Source organism: Diabrotica undecimpunctata, chromosome 5, assembly GCF_040954645.1.
Source record: "Diabrotica undecimpunctata isolate CICGRU chromosome 5, icDiaUnde3, whole genome shotgun sequence".
NCBI classification, from domain to species: domain Eukaryota; kingdom Metazoa; phylum Arthropoda; class Insecta; order Coleoptera; family Chrysomelidae; genus Diabrotica; species Diabrotica undecimpunctata.
In genome coordinates, this window is record NC_092807.1 from 61,243,010 (window position 1) to 61,259,542 (window position 16,533).

The window sequence follows — 16,533 nt, forward strand, 5'->3', positions numbered from 1 at the left end:
GTTCGTCCTTGTACATCTTCATAGCATGTCATGTGAGTTGGCATCACAGCTAATGATCACCTGTAGTCCATTTCTCCTACAATGTTTGATTACTTTTCGTATCGCCATAGGATCAGTTGCAGGTTTATTACCTGGGAAGTATACACATCTTCCGTGCAGAAATCAGAACATAAGATGTGACTAATATCTTTCCTAAGTACAATACACGCTCTGGGTTTTATCATGTTTTATCCCATTTACGAATCTTCTACAAATGGTTTACTAATCAGCCTTGGCTTTTTGAAGATTTGCCTGTATGAATTTATATATTCATTGTTTCCTCTAGAGGAAATCCTGTCTTGAGGAGGCAATTTGGCCTTTAGAGAGGTGTTTAGTTGCATTTTCTTTTGTTTTCATGATTGCTGTTCTTATGAGAAGGAGGATGCTGCCCCTATCTCTTTAGCCGGTCCTCTTAAACTTTTCGAAGAGTTTGGGTATTTCCCACTTGCTTCTGTTTTTTGGGCCTTGATTGCTCTGAGGAGGAAGAGGTCTCCTTTCTCCTGTCATCCTTTAGTCTAATAATGATCTGACCAAAGACGACAATGGCTAGTGCGTTGTTTTAGCTAAATGATTTTCTTAGCCTATTTACATATATTTTGCATTTTATATAATTGCAATCAAAAATCTAAGGAGGTCAAATCTGGAGAACGTGGTGGCCAGTTATTAAACGCTCTTCAATCTATTCATCGATTTGAAATTATTCTTGATAATTCCGAATATCATTCGAAAAATAAAACAGGGTACTATCTTTTTAAAACTAGATGTTATTAGACGATATATCCGGATTATCTGTATGAAAAAAGATGACTACGAAGACTATGATAAGGTCAAAATATAAAAAGTCTCAGAAAACATTTGCATACAAATTGCCATCAAAAAAATATGCGTCCACTATCCGATTTCTAACAATTCCAGCCCAAACATGATTTTTTTGTGACACTTGTGTATAACATTTTTGAAACAAATATAGATTTTTTGAAGTATAAAAGCGTGTATTTTTTGTATGTTGAGATCTGCGTTCTCTTCCATCCAGCTTGGTATTTCTTCCAAGCAAATTTGTATAAAATATTTGACAATGTACAAAATAAAATAAATGAAACTATTGCTAGGGTTAAATAAATATTTAAAAGATCATTTAAATAATCTTATGAAACAGTAACATTTTTATGAAAAAATATTATTCATATAAATGACGCAAAAAAAGTAATCCTAGAGATCTTCCATTTAGAAATATAAATCAAAGAGTTGAAGGATTTCTTTCTTAAGGTGTTGCTTTTCAAAATAATGAATATATTCATATCTTATGGACACAGTGTATATAAATGAAGAACCTACGTAACTACGTAACGTTGTTTTGCTACAGGGTAACATTAGTTTCTCTATCTATCGATTGTGATCTGTACTTGATGATATGTCCATGCCAGGTTAATGTATTCTATTAATCAATTTTTTCTTAATAAAATTAAAAATATCTTTACTTTATTTTTTTATTACTTATTTTTAGTTTACTTTTCTTTGGTATGTATTTTGTGTATACCGTATGCTTATCAGCTCGTCCAATATTTTGGTGATTTTACTTGCATCTTACATTACCAATAATTTACTAATTTTTTTACCATTTTCTTTTGAATATTTCAATTTGCTTTAATCGTAGCTTACAAAATACTAACTTTCATTTTACAAACATTTATTAAAACTTTTTTACCTTTTTAGAAAATGTTGACAAAAGTACCAAATTTATAGAGGATGGTGTACGAGAACTACTCAAAGCAAGAAGAGTTTTATGTGGTTCTTACGTTTATGGCTATTACCTCGAAGACGACGGATACAACAAAACTATTTTTGAGTTTATGCAGGTAGGTTAATCATTCCTGGAAAAGAAAAACTATTGCTAAATGCTTATCATAATTGTATTTGCAAATATTTTTACATCCACAGTATTTCTATTACAAGTGTGTATAAATGTAATTGCCTTGCCAAAAAATCGCATTATTTATAAACACCATAATTAATACACAAATCTGCAACTAATTAAAAGATAAACTAAAGAAGCTTAATCTATCTACCTGGTAAAATCACTGGAATAAAGTTACTTGAACGCTGCATATATCAAACCCTCAGTAAACGTATTTACCTCTCCCGTTTATCTCGAAAATACACTCAGGTGCAAAAAAATCGATCCATGGGTATTATTTGCTGAAAAAAGAAAACGTTTGAAGATATTAGTTTTAAATTCGGTATATATGTAAAAGTATATGTTAGATTTAAATAATTTTTACAGATTATCAAAAAAAAAAAACATTTATTTATAGAGACATACGCCAAAACTCAAAAATACAAGAATGTTCAAAAATTTCTGAAATTAAGAAAAATATTGATAATAAATTATTATCTAGTGTTTTCCCCTCGGGCCCTTATAATAGCCTGTACACGTCTAGGCAATGAGGTAATTAACCTCTGGATATCAAATTAATCGAATTGGTCCCATATTTCTTGAAGAGCCGCTGTAAGTTCAGCCAAGTTGTTTGGACAGGGTACTCGTGCTGGAAGACGTTTTTCCATCATATCCCATAAATGTTCTATGGGATTGAGATCGGGACTGCAAGCTGGCCAGTTCATACGGACAATTCCCACCTCCTTAATATATTGGTTGACGGTTCTAGCACGATGAGGACGCGCGTTGTCGTCCATAAAAATAAAATTAGGTCCAATGAAAGGAGCAAAAGTTACCACAAGCTGATCTAAAATACTTGTTATGTATCTTGCAGCAGTCACAGAACCTCTATCTACAATAACTAAACCAGTATGGGCTTCTGAACTAATACCACCCCAAACCATAACGGAGCCCCCCCAATAACTTATTCTTTCCGCAATATAACATTGAAAATATCGCTCTCCGTGTCTTCTCCAAACCCTTTCTCTGCCGTCTGGTGACCTCAGACAAAATCTGGACTCATCTAAGAACAATACATTGCTCCAATCTGCATCACTCTAGTTTTCATGTTCTCTTGCAAAAACAAGGCGAGCTCTGCGATGTTTTATGGATAGTATTGAAGATAGGGCTGGCCTTCTGGATAATAAATTACCTTCTACAAGTCGTCGACGAACTGTCCATCTGCTTACATCCACATTTCTCACTTCGCTCAGACGATTTGCCAGTTCAACTGAAGTTAGATGCCGATTTCTCAAACATGATGAGACCAGAAATCGATTATCTCTTTCGGATGTTACCCTTCTACAACCTGATCTTGGTCTTCTTGTGAAGTTACCGGTGTCGCTAAAACGCCGAACTGCTCTTTGAACCTAAGAGCGACTAACACCCAACATTTCAGCTGCATAATATTGGCTACGACCATCTTGAACTAAAGTCACTGCCCTTGCAACATCTGTCGGAGTTAGAGACATTTAGAAAGAATAATTAAATAAAAATATAACACTTTTTGAAAATAAAATTACTACACTAGTATGGTTGTTGAATTAAAAACAACATTCAATAAATAACTAGTTGCTTTAGACCCTTTTTGACAAAAACCTGAAATACCAATTTGTTTTAAGAAATATAAAAAGCAATATTAAAAATATTATTTTATTTCTCGTATACGAGGGTACACCTAAATTTACATACGTAATTTAATGTCTTTAAAATTGAGTATACAACTTCAAACAAATAAGAATTAAGGAATGGATCGATGTTTTTGCATCTGAGTGTATGACAATCATATGGAGAATTTATAGAACATACCTGTTGAATTCCTATCTGATAATATCATCTCCACAATTATCACTGTAACAGGACTTTTCGAATCATATACTCATCGTATGTCCATTTTATGCCTAAATACGCCAACAGCTCGCTATTAGTTCCATCTTCAAAGGAGGCACGGCACATAAAAAATCAACAATGTCATCAATTTACTAAAAAAATCTGTTAAAAACTGTTAAAAAAAAAAATATAAGTGTTATTTATTTTTTAAACTATATTATTTGTAATTTATCATGTAACCTGTAAGCTGTAAACTGTAACTTGCGCTAATGATCATTGATGGCACATGCACAATTTATTGTTTTATCACAGTTTAACCCCTAAATCGCACCACCAAACTACTAATTTGCGTGTAAATTTGGATTTAGATTATACTTACCCCCCACTTTAAAATAGAACTTGTACCGTTGGTTACTTTTTCTTTTTTAGGGGTGAAAACGAGCCCTATTAGAAAAAATCATACAATTGTGAATTTAACAAATTTGAAATTATTTAATTATACAGTGACATTTAATTTAGATTTTTTTTTCTGTTTTAGTTTTTTACTACATAATTTCTACCCTTATGAAAACCACCCCTTGCGAAGAAATTCGAATAGTAGTAGTATTTTTTTTTTTCATTGAAACTATAAACAAAATAATTTTTTTAATCAAAATGGTATGAATTTATTTTATTTTAACTTAAAAAACAGCCCTTATTAAAAGCCACTTTTTAAGGTTTTAGTTGAAGGGGCTTAACCGAGTCATTAATCACGAGTGTATGCAAACTTTAAACAGCAATATATTAACCAATGTCTGTCTTACAGAAAAACAAATAAACTAAAATGTTCAAAAAGCAAAACCCATATTTATTTACTTTTTAAGATGTTTCATGCCACTAATATTATTTAAGTTGTTTTAAATAAAAGGCATATGTTTCAAAAAAATTTCTTTTAATTTAAAACCAAATTTTTTCAAAAATAAGCACTTTAAACCGATCAAACTTACAGATCATATAAAAAATACATAAATCAAGCATATACATAAATAAAATATTAAGCTTTTTTATACCTTTAAATACCTTTAAAAAGTTTTAATGAGTTTACCCCGAAAAGTGCTTCGTTTTTTGGTTATTGCAGATTGAAATATTCGATTTCTAATTTGACTAATAAGAATCTACTATTCAGGTACTCTGCTTCTACTAAGTCTGTAGACTTTATTTTATAAGTAAACAATTTTTTTTTGTTTTTTTTATAAGCTACATTTTTGCTTTAAACATATTTTTTTTTCGACAATGTGGTTTTTATTTTAAAAAATAAATATTTTCACTCCCAAATAATTGCTTATAATTAGTCAATTTATCTATTTTCGTACTTATTTTGAAAGTATGTGTTTTTACCCCCGAGAAAATGTGACTTTGACCCATAAGTAAAGGCAACGCTGGGCTTAGTCCAAAAGTGAAGTAGAGGGAAAAGGAACCTAAATCCAAATTTTTAATCAAATCAGTCGTGACGAGGAAAATTCCACTTCGGTCATTTACTAGAGTATTGAAACTAGCTAAGCCAATAGGTGTAAAAACCTTTGAATTACATAACAATCGTGGTTAATTGTAATAATATAATGCCATGAGGCGATGTTGTAGGATTTCATATAAAGGGAACACATCTTTACTGTCCAAAAAAATAATATTTATCACAATTTATTTTTAAATATTTAAATAAAACTCCCTGCCTGTCAAAAAGGAACAATATTTTCTCCAAGCTTAATTCATCATATTTTGACATCAAAATTAAAATAAAATTGACTGTATCTATTATTTTTCTTCGAGTGAATGCTTATACATTTTTCCCTTCATTTCCATTCTATTCTTGTCTTTGCTTCCTTCGCTTCTATTATCCTTGTGGTTAAAGCGTTTTGAATTTTTTTCATTTCATTTCCAACTAAAACTCTATCCAGGAGATGTTATTGATTTATCTGTTGTCTAATTTCTTTACTGCTGTTTCTATCAATTTTGGTCTATCCGACAATCGTCAGTTCTTTCATTTCTTTGACGGAGTAATACATTTTTTTGGTATATAATATCCATACTTGCAGTAATATATATAATAGATGGGGCAACTATTGCGTCAAAAACTTTATTTAAATATTATATTTAGTTTTTATCTTCCTAATATTGTTCAATATAATCCATACTGTACGTTAGTTGGCTTCCTTCGTTTTTTATTGTATCTTAGTCTATTTTTCCGTCATAAAAAATTATAGACTTAATAAAGACTTAACTATAGAGATGATTATATGTTTCTAATTTTTTTAATTATATGTGAAGAATTCGACAGGTCATTTTATTTAACAATAAAACACTGAAACCTTTTGTTTTCAAAACCTCCACAAAATTTATTATTATTGATTATCACTACAGCTGTTTCCACAGAGTGCCTTTTTCAAGTGATCTGTTATTTTGGGTATAAATAATAAAGATTATATAGTCTTTAACCGAATAAGTTGAGAAGAAGAGAACCGTTTGTTTCGAGTTGGGCATCAGAATTATGTCCGTATTTTTTAATTTGCTAATTTTCATAGATTTTAATAAAGATAGCTTAGAACCTGTATTTTGAATGTGAAGAATTTGAAATTGGTCATAAAAATAGTGATTATAGTCTAGAATGCGAAGTGCGTAGGTAGAATTTGGTTTTTTATTATTGACAGCCCTTTTGTGTTCTGCTATCTATTTGTTTGAAGTTCTACCAGTTTGACCGATGTAAGTTTTTAGGTAGTCGCCACATTTAAGTTTGTATAAACCACTGCGTAAGCTTATAGTTTGGGCTGTTGGTGTTCTTAATATATTTTCCTAAGTTGTTTGTTGTGAAAGAGTTGGTATTATTACTTTCTTTTAAATGTGTTTGGCTATTTTTGTTATGGTATGGTAGGCTGCCAATTTATGTTTTGTAAAATAGAATGATAGATTGTGTATACATGTGTCAGTATGGATAGGTTTATAAAATACGAAGAACTCATGTTTGTTTTTATGTTTGATAATTTTTAAATTTAGAAAATGTATGAATTAATTCTGTTTTGTTTCTATTGTATATTTATTAAGAATATGGAGTGAATTAATATACGGTAAGAATTGGTCAAGTTGCCTGTTATAGACAACCTGACCAATTCTTTGAACAGAAAACTGTCGTAAATTAGTGCATCTACTTATAAGTATAAGTACCATGGTACTAATACAAATATTACTGGTTTTATTAACTTTTCCTGCTCAGTAATACTTATATATTTTTAAATCTTCTTTTTTTATGATATTTCGAATTTTTATATAATATAGACATTTTTAAATAAACTATTTAAGTAAGTTGTAGCATAATATTTTTAACTAGTTGATTTTACAGAATGAGTTAGAAGAAGTAACGGAAAAGTTAAGTGAAATGATAGCTAGACCTTATTTGCGCACACCAAAGGCTGTGATAATTCAAACGTCTGCTCTGGCGAGAAGAAAAAGACACGAGTTCGTGAGAGCTATTGAACAGGGACTTATACCTCCTGAAACCCCGCCGGCACTTAGAAAACAGAAGTGTTTAGATGTAAGTTAACAAAGATTTTATTATAACACGGTTTTATGATAAAATTCTAGTTTTTATTAAATTTACCTATTAGATGATGTTTAGAAGTATTAAGTAATACATTTGCATCTGTACTTTTTGATTAATTTGGACACTGCTTTAAATTTGTATAAGGTAAGTTCGGGATAAATGGCCATACTTAAAGAGATGACCTGGCAATGCTTAATATTCTTTACATTTAATAACAGATATCTGCGTGTGTATAAAATAAAGACACTTTATATATCCAAACTGCAAAGTGACAACATATTATATTGCTTTACATTATTACAAATATATAAGTAAAACCATAGACATATAATACAAATAGACTTCTTCTTCTTCCATTGCCCTATCCGTTTCGGACGTTGGCTATTAACAAGGCTATTTTCAGGCCTCTGAACAGTTCGGTCGATGTTAGTCCGAACCATTGTCGCAGGTTATGCATCCATGAGTGTCGTCTTCTTCCCGGTCCCCTCCTACTGTCGATTCTTCCTTGGACTATTAACTGTAGCAACCGGTACTTAGTATGCCTCATGACATGTCCGAAGTACTCAAGCTTTCGTTTCTTTACGGTGAAGATTATTTCTTTGCTTTTGCCTATTCTCTGCATTACTTCCACGTTAGTGATGTGGTCTGTCCAGGATATCCGAAGAATACGGCGATATATCCACAGCTCAAAGGATTCTAGTTTCTTCAGGGTGGCTTCCGTTGTGGTCCATGCCTCTGCTCCATAGAACAAGACCGGGAAGACATAACACTTGACCAGTCTTAATTTTAGTTCCATTGAGATTTTGCTTGTGAACCACTTTTTGAACGCGTTTCGCGTGTTTTCAATTCGTGATCTTATTTCTGTTGACTGGTCCCATTTTGTGTTGACTATGGTTTCAAGGTATGTGTATGTCTCCACTTGTTCTATTTTTCGGTTGTTTAATGTCAATTGCATCGGAGGTTGTTGTGTTCTGCTGATGAGCATGCCTTTAGTTTTGGTTGTATTGAGTTCTAAACCATATTCTTGACTTGCTGTGTGTATGCTTTGCATGAGTCTTTGAAGCTCGTTGCAGTCATTTGCGATAATAACTGTGTCGTCAGCATATCTAATATTATTGATTACCTCTCCGTTTACTTTGATACCCTCCGAAACTTCTCCCAGTGCTTCTCTGAAGATTTGTTCAGAGTATATATTGAACAGGAGCGGCGAGAGGACGCATCCCTGTCGTACACCCTTTTTAATATCTACCTTCCCACTGTGTTAGTTGCCCATCTTTATCTTAGCACTTTGGTTCCGATAGAGACTGGTTATTATGCGCAGATCCTTGCCATCAATATGCATCTTCCTGAGCATTTCCATGAGTTTATCATGTTTGACCTTGTCAAACGCCTTGGAGAAGTCGATGAAGCACAAGTGGACGTCCTTGTGCATGTCTCTGCATATTTGAATTAAAACTTGCAGACTGAAGATCGCCTCTCTTGTGCCCAATGTGCTTCGGAATCCGACATGTGACTCCGATATATTTGCTTCGCATTTGTTATATATTCTATTGTGTATGATTTTGGTGAAAACTTTGGTAATGTGATTTATCAAGCTTATTAAGCGGTGTTGATCACAGTGTTTTGCACTTGGTGTTTTAGGTATGGCTACAAAGGTCGATCGAAGCCATTCCTCCGGAATCTCCCCTTTGTCGTAAATAGACAAATAGACTGAGTGCTACAATACAGTCGTGTTCTGCCAGTGCGACAGAGAAAACTTACGCAAAGTAATGCCTGCATGCCTTTCTAATTTGCCAGATTTATGGACCACGTGACCTAAATAATAAATGAGAAGGTCAGCTAGTCGATAAACCCCGCCCATTAAAAAGAGATGCAGGGACCCACTTGTGTCAGTTATCTCTAGCGCACTGATATATATATATATATATATATATATATATATATATATATATATATATATATATATATATATATATATATATATATATATATATATATATATATATATATATATATATATATATATATATATATATATATATATATATATATATATATATATATATATATATATATATATATATATATATATATATATATATATATATATATATATATATATATATATATATATATATATATATATATATATATATATATATATATATATATATATATATATATATATAGGTCAGCTAGTCGATAAACCCCGCCCATTAAAAAGAGATGCAGGGACCCACTTGTGTCAGTTATCTCTAGCGCACTGATATATATATATATATATATATATATATATATATATATATATATATATATATATATATATATATATATATATATATATATATATATATATGCTGTCACTATTTTTCCGGGATTGACTCCGCGTTGTAAAATGCTGGTTTTCTTGAAAACCATTGTTTTGGCGACGTTTCGGCAAGGTCTCACTTGCCATTCTCAAGCCTGGTGGATCTACTTCTCGTCGTTACTCGATTAGTACTGGTCGACTGGGCATTTCGGCGCTCGTTTAAATACTCTCTCGGCGGCGCGCGGGCTCTTGTGATTGGTCCTGCCTGTGTGCGAGTGGGCGGGGCCTTGTCTGGCGGTCTCGCTGTTTGTTTTTTCTGTACGTTAACTAAAGTTGAATTTTTTTGGACGGTTCTTTGCAGAGCTGGTTTCCATGTTGTTGGTAGTCTTTGGGCATCATCTCGAGTGTTTAGGTTATTTGGATGTTTTTCTATTTCTATGGCTTCCCTGATTATTCGCTTGGTTTTGTGTTCGATGTTCGCTAGCATTGTTGTCTGTTCTAGATCGATTGTGTGCCCTGTTGTTAGGGCATGTTGTGCAAGGGAAGATGTCTTTTCTTGCTTTGCAATAGCGTTTCGATGTTCTTCTCGTCTTACTTGAATTCTTCGATTAGTCTGTCCGATGTAGGATTTGTCGCAGTCTCCACAGGGAATCTTGTACACTCCTTGGTTTTCTAGTGGGATTTTGGTTTTTGCGGAGTTAAGCATATTAGAAATTTTCTTATCCGTGTTGAATATTGTCTCTATTTTATGTTTTCTTAGGACTCTACTGATTTTTTCCGTAGTGCCCTTCACGTACGGTAAAATCGTCTTAGCAATAGGTTTTTCTTTTTCTTCTGTTGATTCTTTGCTTTTTCCTCCTTGTGATTTTTGTGCCTTTTCAATTGTGTACGTGGTGAAGCCATTTTTTCTTAATGCTGTTTTGACCGTTTTCATTTCTTTGTTCCTGTGTTCTTCATCTGTTAATCTTTCTGATCTTATAGTCAGGGTTTTGATGACTGACTGCAGTTGTGCAGGATGGTGGTGTGAGTCAGCGTGTAGATATCTGTCGGTGTGTGTTGGTTTTCTGTATACCGTGTATCCTAAAGTTCCATCTGTTTTCTTGATTATTAAAACATCCAAAAACGGTAGCTGTTGGTCTTTCTCTAGTTCCATAGTAAACTGAATTTTGGGGTGGATGGTGTTAATGTGATTTAGGAATGTATTTAGTTTTTCTTCCCCATGTGTCCAGATAATGAAGGTGTCGTCCACGTATCTCAACCATAGTTTCGGTTTATACTCTGCCGTTGTTATTGCTCGTATTTCTATTTCTTGCATAAACAGATTTGCTATCACCGGTGACAGTGGTGAACCCATGGGTGCTCCCTCGACTTGTTTGTACCTTTGGTCTTTGTATATGAAATATGTGTTGTTGAGGCAGTGTCTCGTTAGGTTTAGTGTATCCGGTGGTATTGGGTATTTTTTTCCTATAATCTCTAACGATTCTTCTACTGGGACGTTAGTAAAAAGTGACACCACGTCAAAACTCACTAGCAAATGTCCCGGGTCAAGAGTCACGTCCTTTATACGCTCGATGAAGTGGCCTGCGTTCTTGACGTAAGAATCCGCTTCCTCTGCGTACGGTTGTAACTGATTGGCTAAGAACTTTGCGAGCGGCTGTGTGGGTGATCCGATTGAACTAACTATTGGTCGTAGTGGCATGAAAACAATGGTTTTCAAGAAAACCAGCATTTTACAACGCGGAGTCAATCCCGGAAAAATAGTGACAGCACATATAGCTCCCGCGGAAACCTCAAAACAAACATATACATATATATATATATATATATATATATATATATATATATATATATATATATCTATATATATATATATATATATTATATATTATATATATACATATATATATAATATATATATAATATATATATATATATATATATATATATATATATATATATATATATATATATATATATATATATATATGTATACATATAATATATCTTATATAATATATCTTTAAGGAATATGACCGTTTAATTTAATAATTCACTTACGAGTGCACATTTTTTTATATATAATATATTATATATATATATATATATATATATATATATATATATATATATATATATATATATATATATATATATATATATATATATATATATATATATATATATATATATATATATATATATTACACAACGCCGTAATATAACATAGGTCTACACGTTAGGATGCGCTTAGTCTACCTGGTATCATTTTGTCTGACAACATCTTCCACTCAACATTAGTTCAATGAAGCAGCGTGTTGTACTAAGTCATCCAGTTTTGTTTGTCTACGTAGTGTAAACCATACAGTTATTGGACACTTTAGAAACTTAAGAAAATTTCAACTTTAAAAATTCCTAATTCACATTGTTGTCTGCAGATTAAATTAAAATTTATACAAAACGTAGTCCAAACACTTTATTACAATATGGCTAAAAGGATTTAAATAAAGTGTTATCTTTTTTGTCAATAGATATTTATTAAAAATAGTTACAAAAATTATAGTTATTGGACAGTTTATTTAGTTACAGGACACTCAAAATTAGTTATTGGACAACTGCTTTAACACAATAATAAACTAGAAACAAATGATAATTACAAGAAAAACCAAATATTTCTGTGCAGTGTGGGGTACCTATATCGAACACACAGAACAACACTGAATTATGTAGAAAAATCGCAAAAACGATTTTTTCACATAACAACCAAGTTAAAAAAATGCCGCATATACCACAAATACCGGTGTATTTATATCTAATAACATATCCAACAGATGGCGCTCTAAGTCTCTGTTCTTGGTGACGGCACAAGTAGGCTGATACCACGTGTAGGCAATTATTGTGAGTTGCAGCTTGTTAGACCTAGAGACCGGACGTAGAGCGTTTATGCAACAGTGAATTATTTTCAGTTAATATAGTGTTGTTGAATAAAAAACAAACAGTTTGTTGAATTATTATGTAATAATTTTCTGTATTGGTGACTGTGTTAAAACGCTTGTTTAATACTATATTTAAGTAGTGCTGTATTGTTGGCAAAGGTAAGATTTTTTTTGTATTTTTTAAAACAATTCAGTATTGTTCTTAAAAAGTAAACATAATTGAAATAATGCACTTTTAATGGTAGATTTTAATAACATCCTAATTACAATCAAAAATTATAATAAATTATATCTTTATACACTGTATAGTTACTTATTCTATAAAATAAGAGAAACATTGTCTGAATTAGTATTATTTTCTATTAACATTCAGATAAATTATTATTAATTATAAATATTAATAATAAATTAATTTGAGATAATGCACTATTGTTCAATACATTAAGTTAATAATTTTTATTTTGCAGATGATGAGAGGCCGTGGTCTTCTACTGCTGGAAAAGGCTAGAGAAGCCAAAACAAAAGATATTACACCTTTTGTTTAACAAAACAGCGTTTAAGAGGATATCTTTTTATCTAGAGGGAACTTTTACGTTGAAGCGTCAATAGACAAGACAACAACAGAAGCTGTGTTATCTCATGGATCATCAGATAAAGAGGTAGCCCATTCTTATTTACCACAAAATAGCGATAAAGACGAGTTTATAGATGATTTGGATGCAGATCCCACTTTCGTTGTGCCTGTCAAGCATATTTCTCGGCCCCTTGCAATCTCTAGAAGATCATCTCCGTCTTCGAGTTCGTCGTCAGACTCCAGCTCATCTTCGTCAAGCTCCAGTAACTCAAGAAGTTTATCTGAAATACATTTGCTAGACCAGGTCCTTCTTCAGCAAACAGTCAAGATAATTTCCATTCTACTCACGCAGCCATATCTTCCACATCTGCTAGTAAGACTGCTCCACCAATTAGCGAACCAAAATTATGTAGAAAAAGAAAACGAAACCCTTCTGGCTGGAAGTCCAAGATTGCCAAAACATTGCGGAACACAGGTAATGCGTATGTTTCGTTAACAAATCCTACAAAAATGATCGCTGAGCGTCAAATACGTCCACCTTGCGGCGACGAAAAGTGTAAGTGTAAGTTAAATTGCAAAACGAAAATAGACGAAACGTTAAGACAGAGTATTTTTAGTTTTGGCAGCTAGGCAATTTAAAGAGGCAAAGAAAATACATATTCAGACATACAGAAGACATTAAACCAAAGTATAGGTACATAACTTCTTAAAAATTAAGGGCTTTAAATTCAGCTTACTATTTCGAAATAACTAACGTTAAAGTTAAAGTATGTGAAGAGTTTTTTAAAACAACGCTGAGCATCTGTAATAGATATATTAAAACAGCCTTGTCAAAGAAAACACGTGATGGTTTTATAGAACCTGATGCACGTGGAAAGCATGGTCATCAGCGCAAAATTGACACTGAAATAAAAAATAGTGTGATTAATTTTATAAATTCGATTCCTAGAATAGAGTCCCATTATTTATGAGCCCAAACTACTAGGGAATACATCTCAAGTGATAAATATTTGGCAGATTTGTATCGAGATTACGAGAGAAAAATAGTTTAACCTCTGCTTTAGCTTCAACTTTCAGTCGATTTTTAAATGAGAAGTTTAATATTTTCTTTCACATTCCCAAGAAAGATCAGTGCGACCTATGCGAAAGCTATAGAAATGCCAATGATGAGGGTAAGGCAAAACTGTGGAACAGTTATAATAGCCATCGCAAAGAAAAAGAATTGTCTAGATTAGAAAAAGAAGCTGACAAAAACAAAAATGACGTCATCGTAGCTGTATACGACCTGCAGGCAGTCATGCAGGTTCCCAAAAACCTAGTTTCTCTTTTCTTTTATAAATCTAGGATCAACTGTCTTAACTTAAGAGTAAGTGATTTAAACGTAAAGAATGTTGTATGTTATTTTTGGGATGAGACCGAAGATAAGCGTGGTGCCACTGAGATAGGTAGTTGCGTTCTTAAATACATTCAAATGGTACTTAAAAAGATTGTTCCTAATACTGACGTGGATATTGTATTCTACAGTAATAATTGCTGCGGGTAACAAGAAAGTAAATACTTATTATCCGTCTATGTTTATGCAGTCCATAATCTAAGAGTTAATTCTATAACCCATAAATTTTGTATCCGCGGACACTCACAAAATAAAGGGGATAATATTCACTGTGTCATAGAAAAACAGATAAAAAGATATTTAAGGTCTGGCCCTATTTATTGTCCACAGCAATATGCTACATTAATTCGCATTGCCAAAAAACAGGAATGTCTTATCTGGTAAAAGAGTTAACATTCAAAGATTTTTACGAGCTTAAAGTTCTTCAAGAATCTTGGGGCAATAATTTCAATACAGATGAGGACAATAATCAAGTCAAATGGCATGACATTAAACAGATTCGCGTTGAAAAGCAACATCCTCTAGCTTTCTTCTACAAAACATCGTATGGAGATACCTACTTTGATAAAGTCTGTGTACGAAATCGTTCAAGGCGGTTCAAAGACCAAGATTTTTTATCCAATGTTGATTAAAGCATATCCTCAAAAGCCGTCTGTAGGCGAAAATAAAAAAAAAGATATTAAAGAGATAATTGAAAAAATATAATACCCGCTACATATGTTAACTCCTTTTGTAAGACTGCAATAAAATAGTTTATACCAGTTAAAAAGCGAGACTCAAGTTCCTACGGCGTTAGTTATATAAGAAGCTTTTTTCATTTAACAGTTATTTTTATAAAAAAAATATTGTTTACTTTCAGGTAGTGAATATACCAGTAGTTTAACCGTTATGTCAATACCCAAGTACCTGATACGGGAGTCTATACTCGTGCTACCCAGGTACCCGGCATTGTTTCGGTAAACTTCGCTTGTACATTCCGAAAATTAACAGACAATTGGGATTTTTCTTTGTTTGCTATCAGTGTTTATTTAACTGTGCTTACAAGTTGTTAATATTTTTGTGACTATATGCGTGTTTTATGTTGTAATTACTTGTAATAATGGCAAGAAGAGAAGTGAGTTCTAGCGAATTTAGAAGGTAAGTTATTACTGTTTATTTTTACAATGTTTTATACATAAATCATTCAATTTTAGAATGACGTATGAAAAGCAACAGAAGTACTTGCAACAATTTATAGACGATATAGATGAGGAAGTAGACAAAAATATCGAAAACCAGGAATCAGATGAGGACTATGTTTCGCAAAGCAAACCGGATGGAGATGAAGCTTCTGACGTAGAGGACGTTTTTACTGATATCAGTAATAAGATTGAAATGGATACCGACGGCGACGATAGTAGTGATGAAGATTTTGACGATTTTCAAGAAAGTTCTTCCCAAAGTGATGTTCTGGTTGCAAAAGATAAAACGATTTGGCAACGAAAACCGTTTACTGCAAGTCGAACACTGAAACGTAACCTTTTGCGTGAAAAAACGGGCCCAGTACGTTCTACTAAAACTCTTTCGATTAGAGATACATTCAAATGTGTTTTCAGTGACGTAATGTGTGACATAAGTATACGCGAAACCAATCGAAAAGCTAATAGCGTTTGTGAAAAGTATAATGTTGAAAACCCCGACAAACCTCGAAATGTTTGGAAGTCACTCACAACAGAAGAATTTGATGCATACTTAGGTATTCTTATTACAGCAGGAGTACGGCATTCAAATTCAGAGCACTCGAAAGATTTATGGAAAACAGACTCTCATCCTTTCTACCGAGCAAGTATGGGCATAAATCGCTTTTGGAGCATCAGCAGATTCTTACGGTTTGACAATGAAAAAACACGTGCAGAACGTTTGCTAAATGATAAAGCTGCAGCTATTACAGATATATTCCATCTTCTCAATGA

At 32.5% G+C, this 16,533-nt stretch overlaps 1 protein-coding gene across 1 annotated transcript in view; it reads left to right on the forward strand.

Moving 5' to 3' along the window:
• Nucleotides 1–16,533, forward strand: part of LOC140441343 (ankyrin repeat and IBR domain-containing protein 1-like) — a 180,288-nt gene that overhangs the window by 93,523 nt on the left and 70,232 nt on the right. The window contains exons 11-12 of the mRNA XM_072531999.1: nt 1,753–1,895; nt 7,173–7,364. Coding sequence (XP_072388100.1) covers nt 1,753–1,895; nt 7,173–7,364 — 335 coding nt within the window. The remainder of the gene's footprint in view (nt 1–1,752; nt 1,896–7,172; nt 7,365–16,533) is intronic.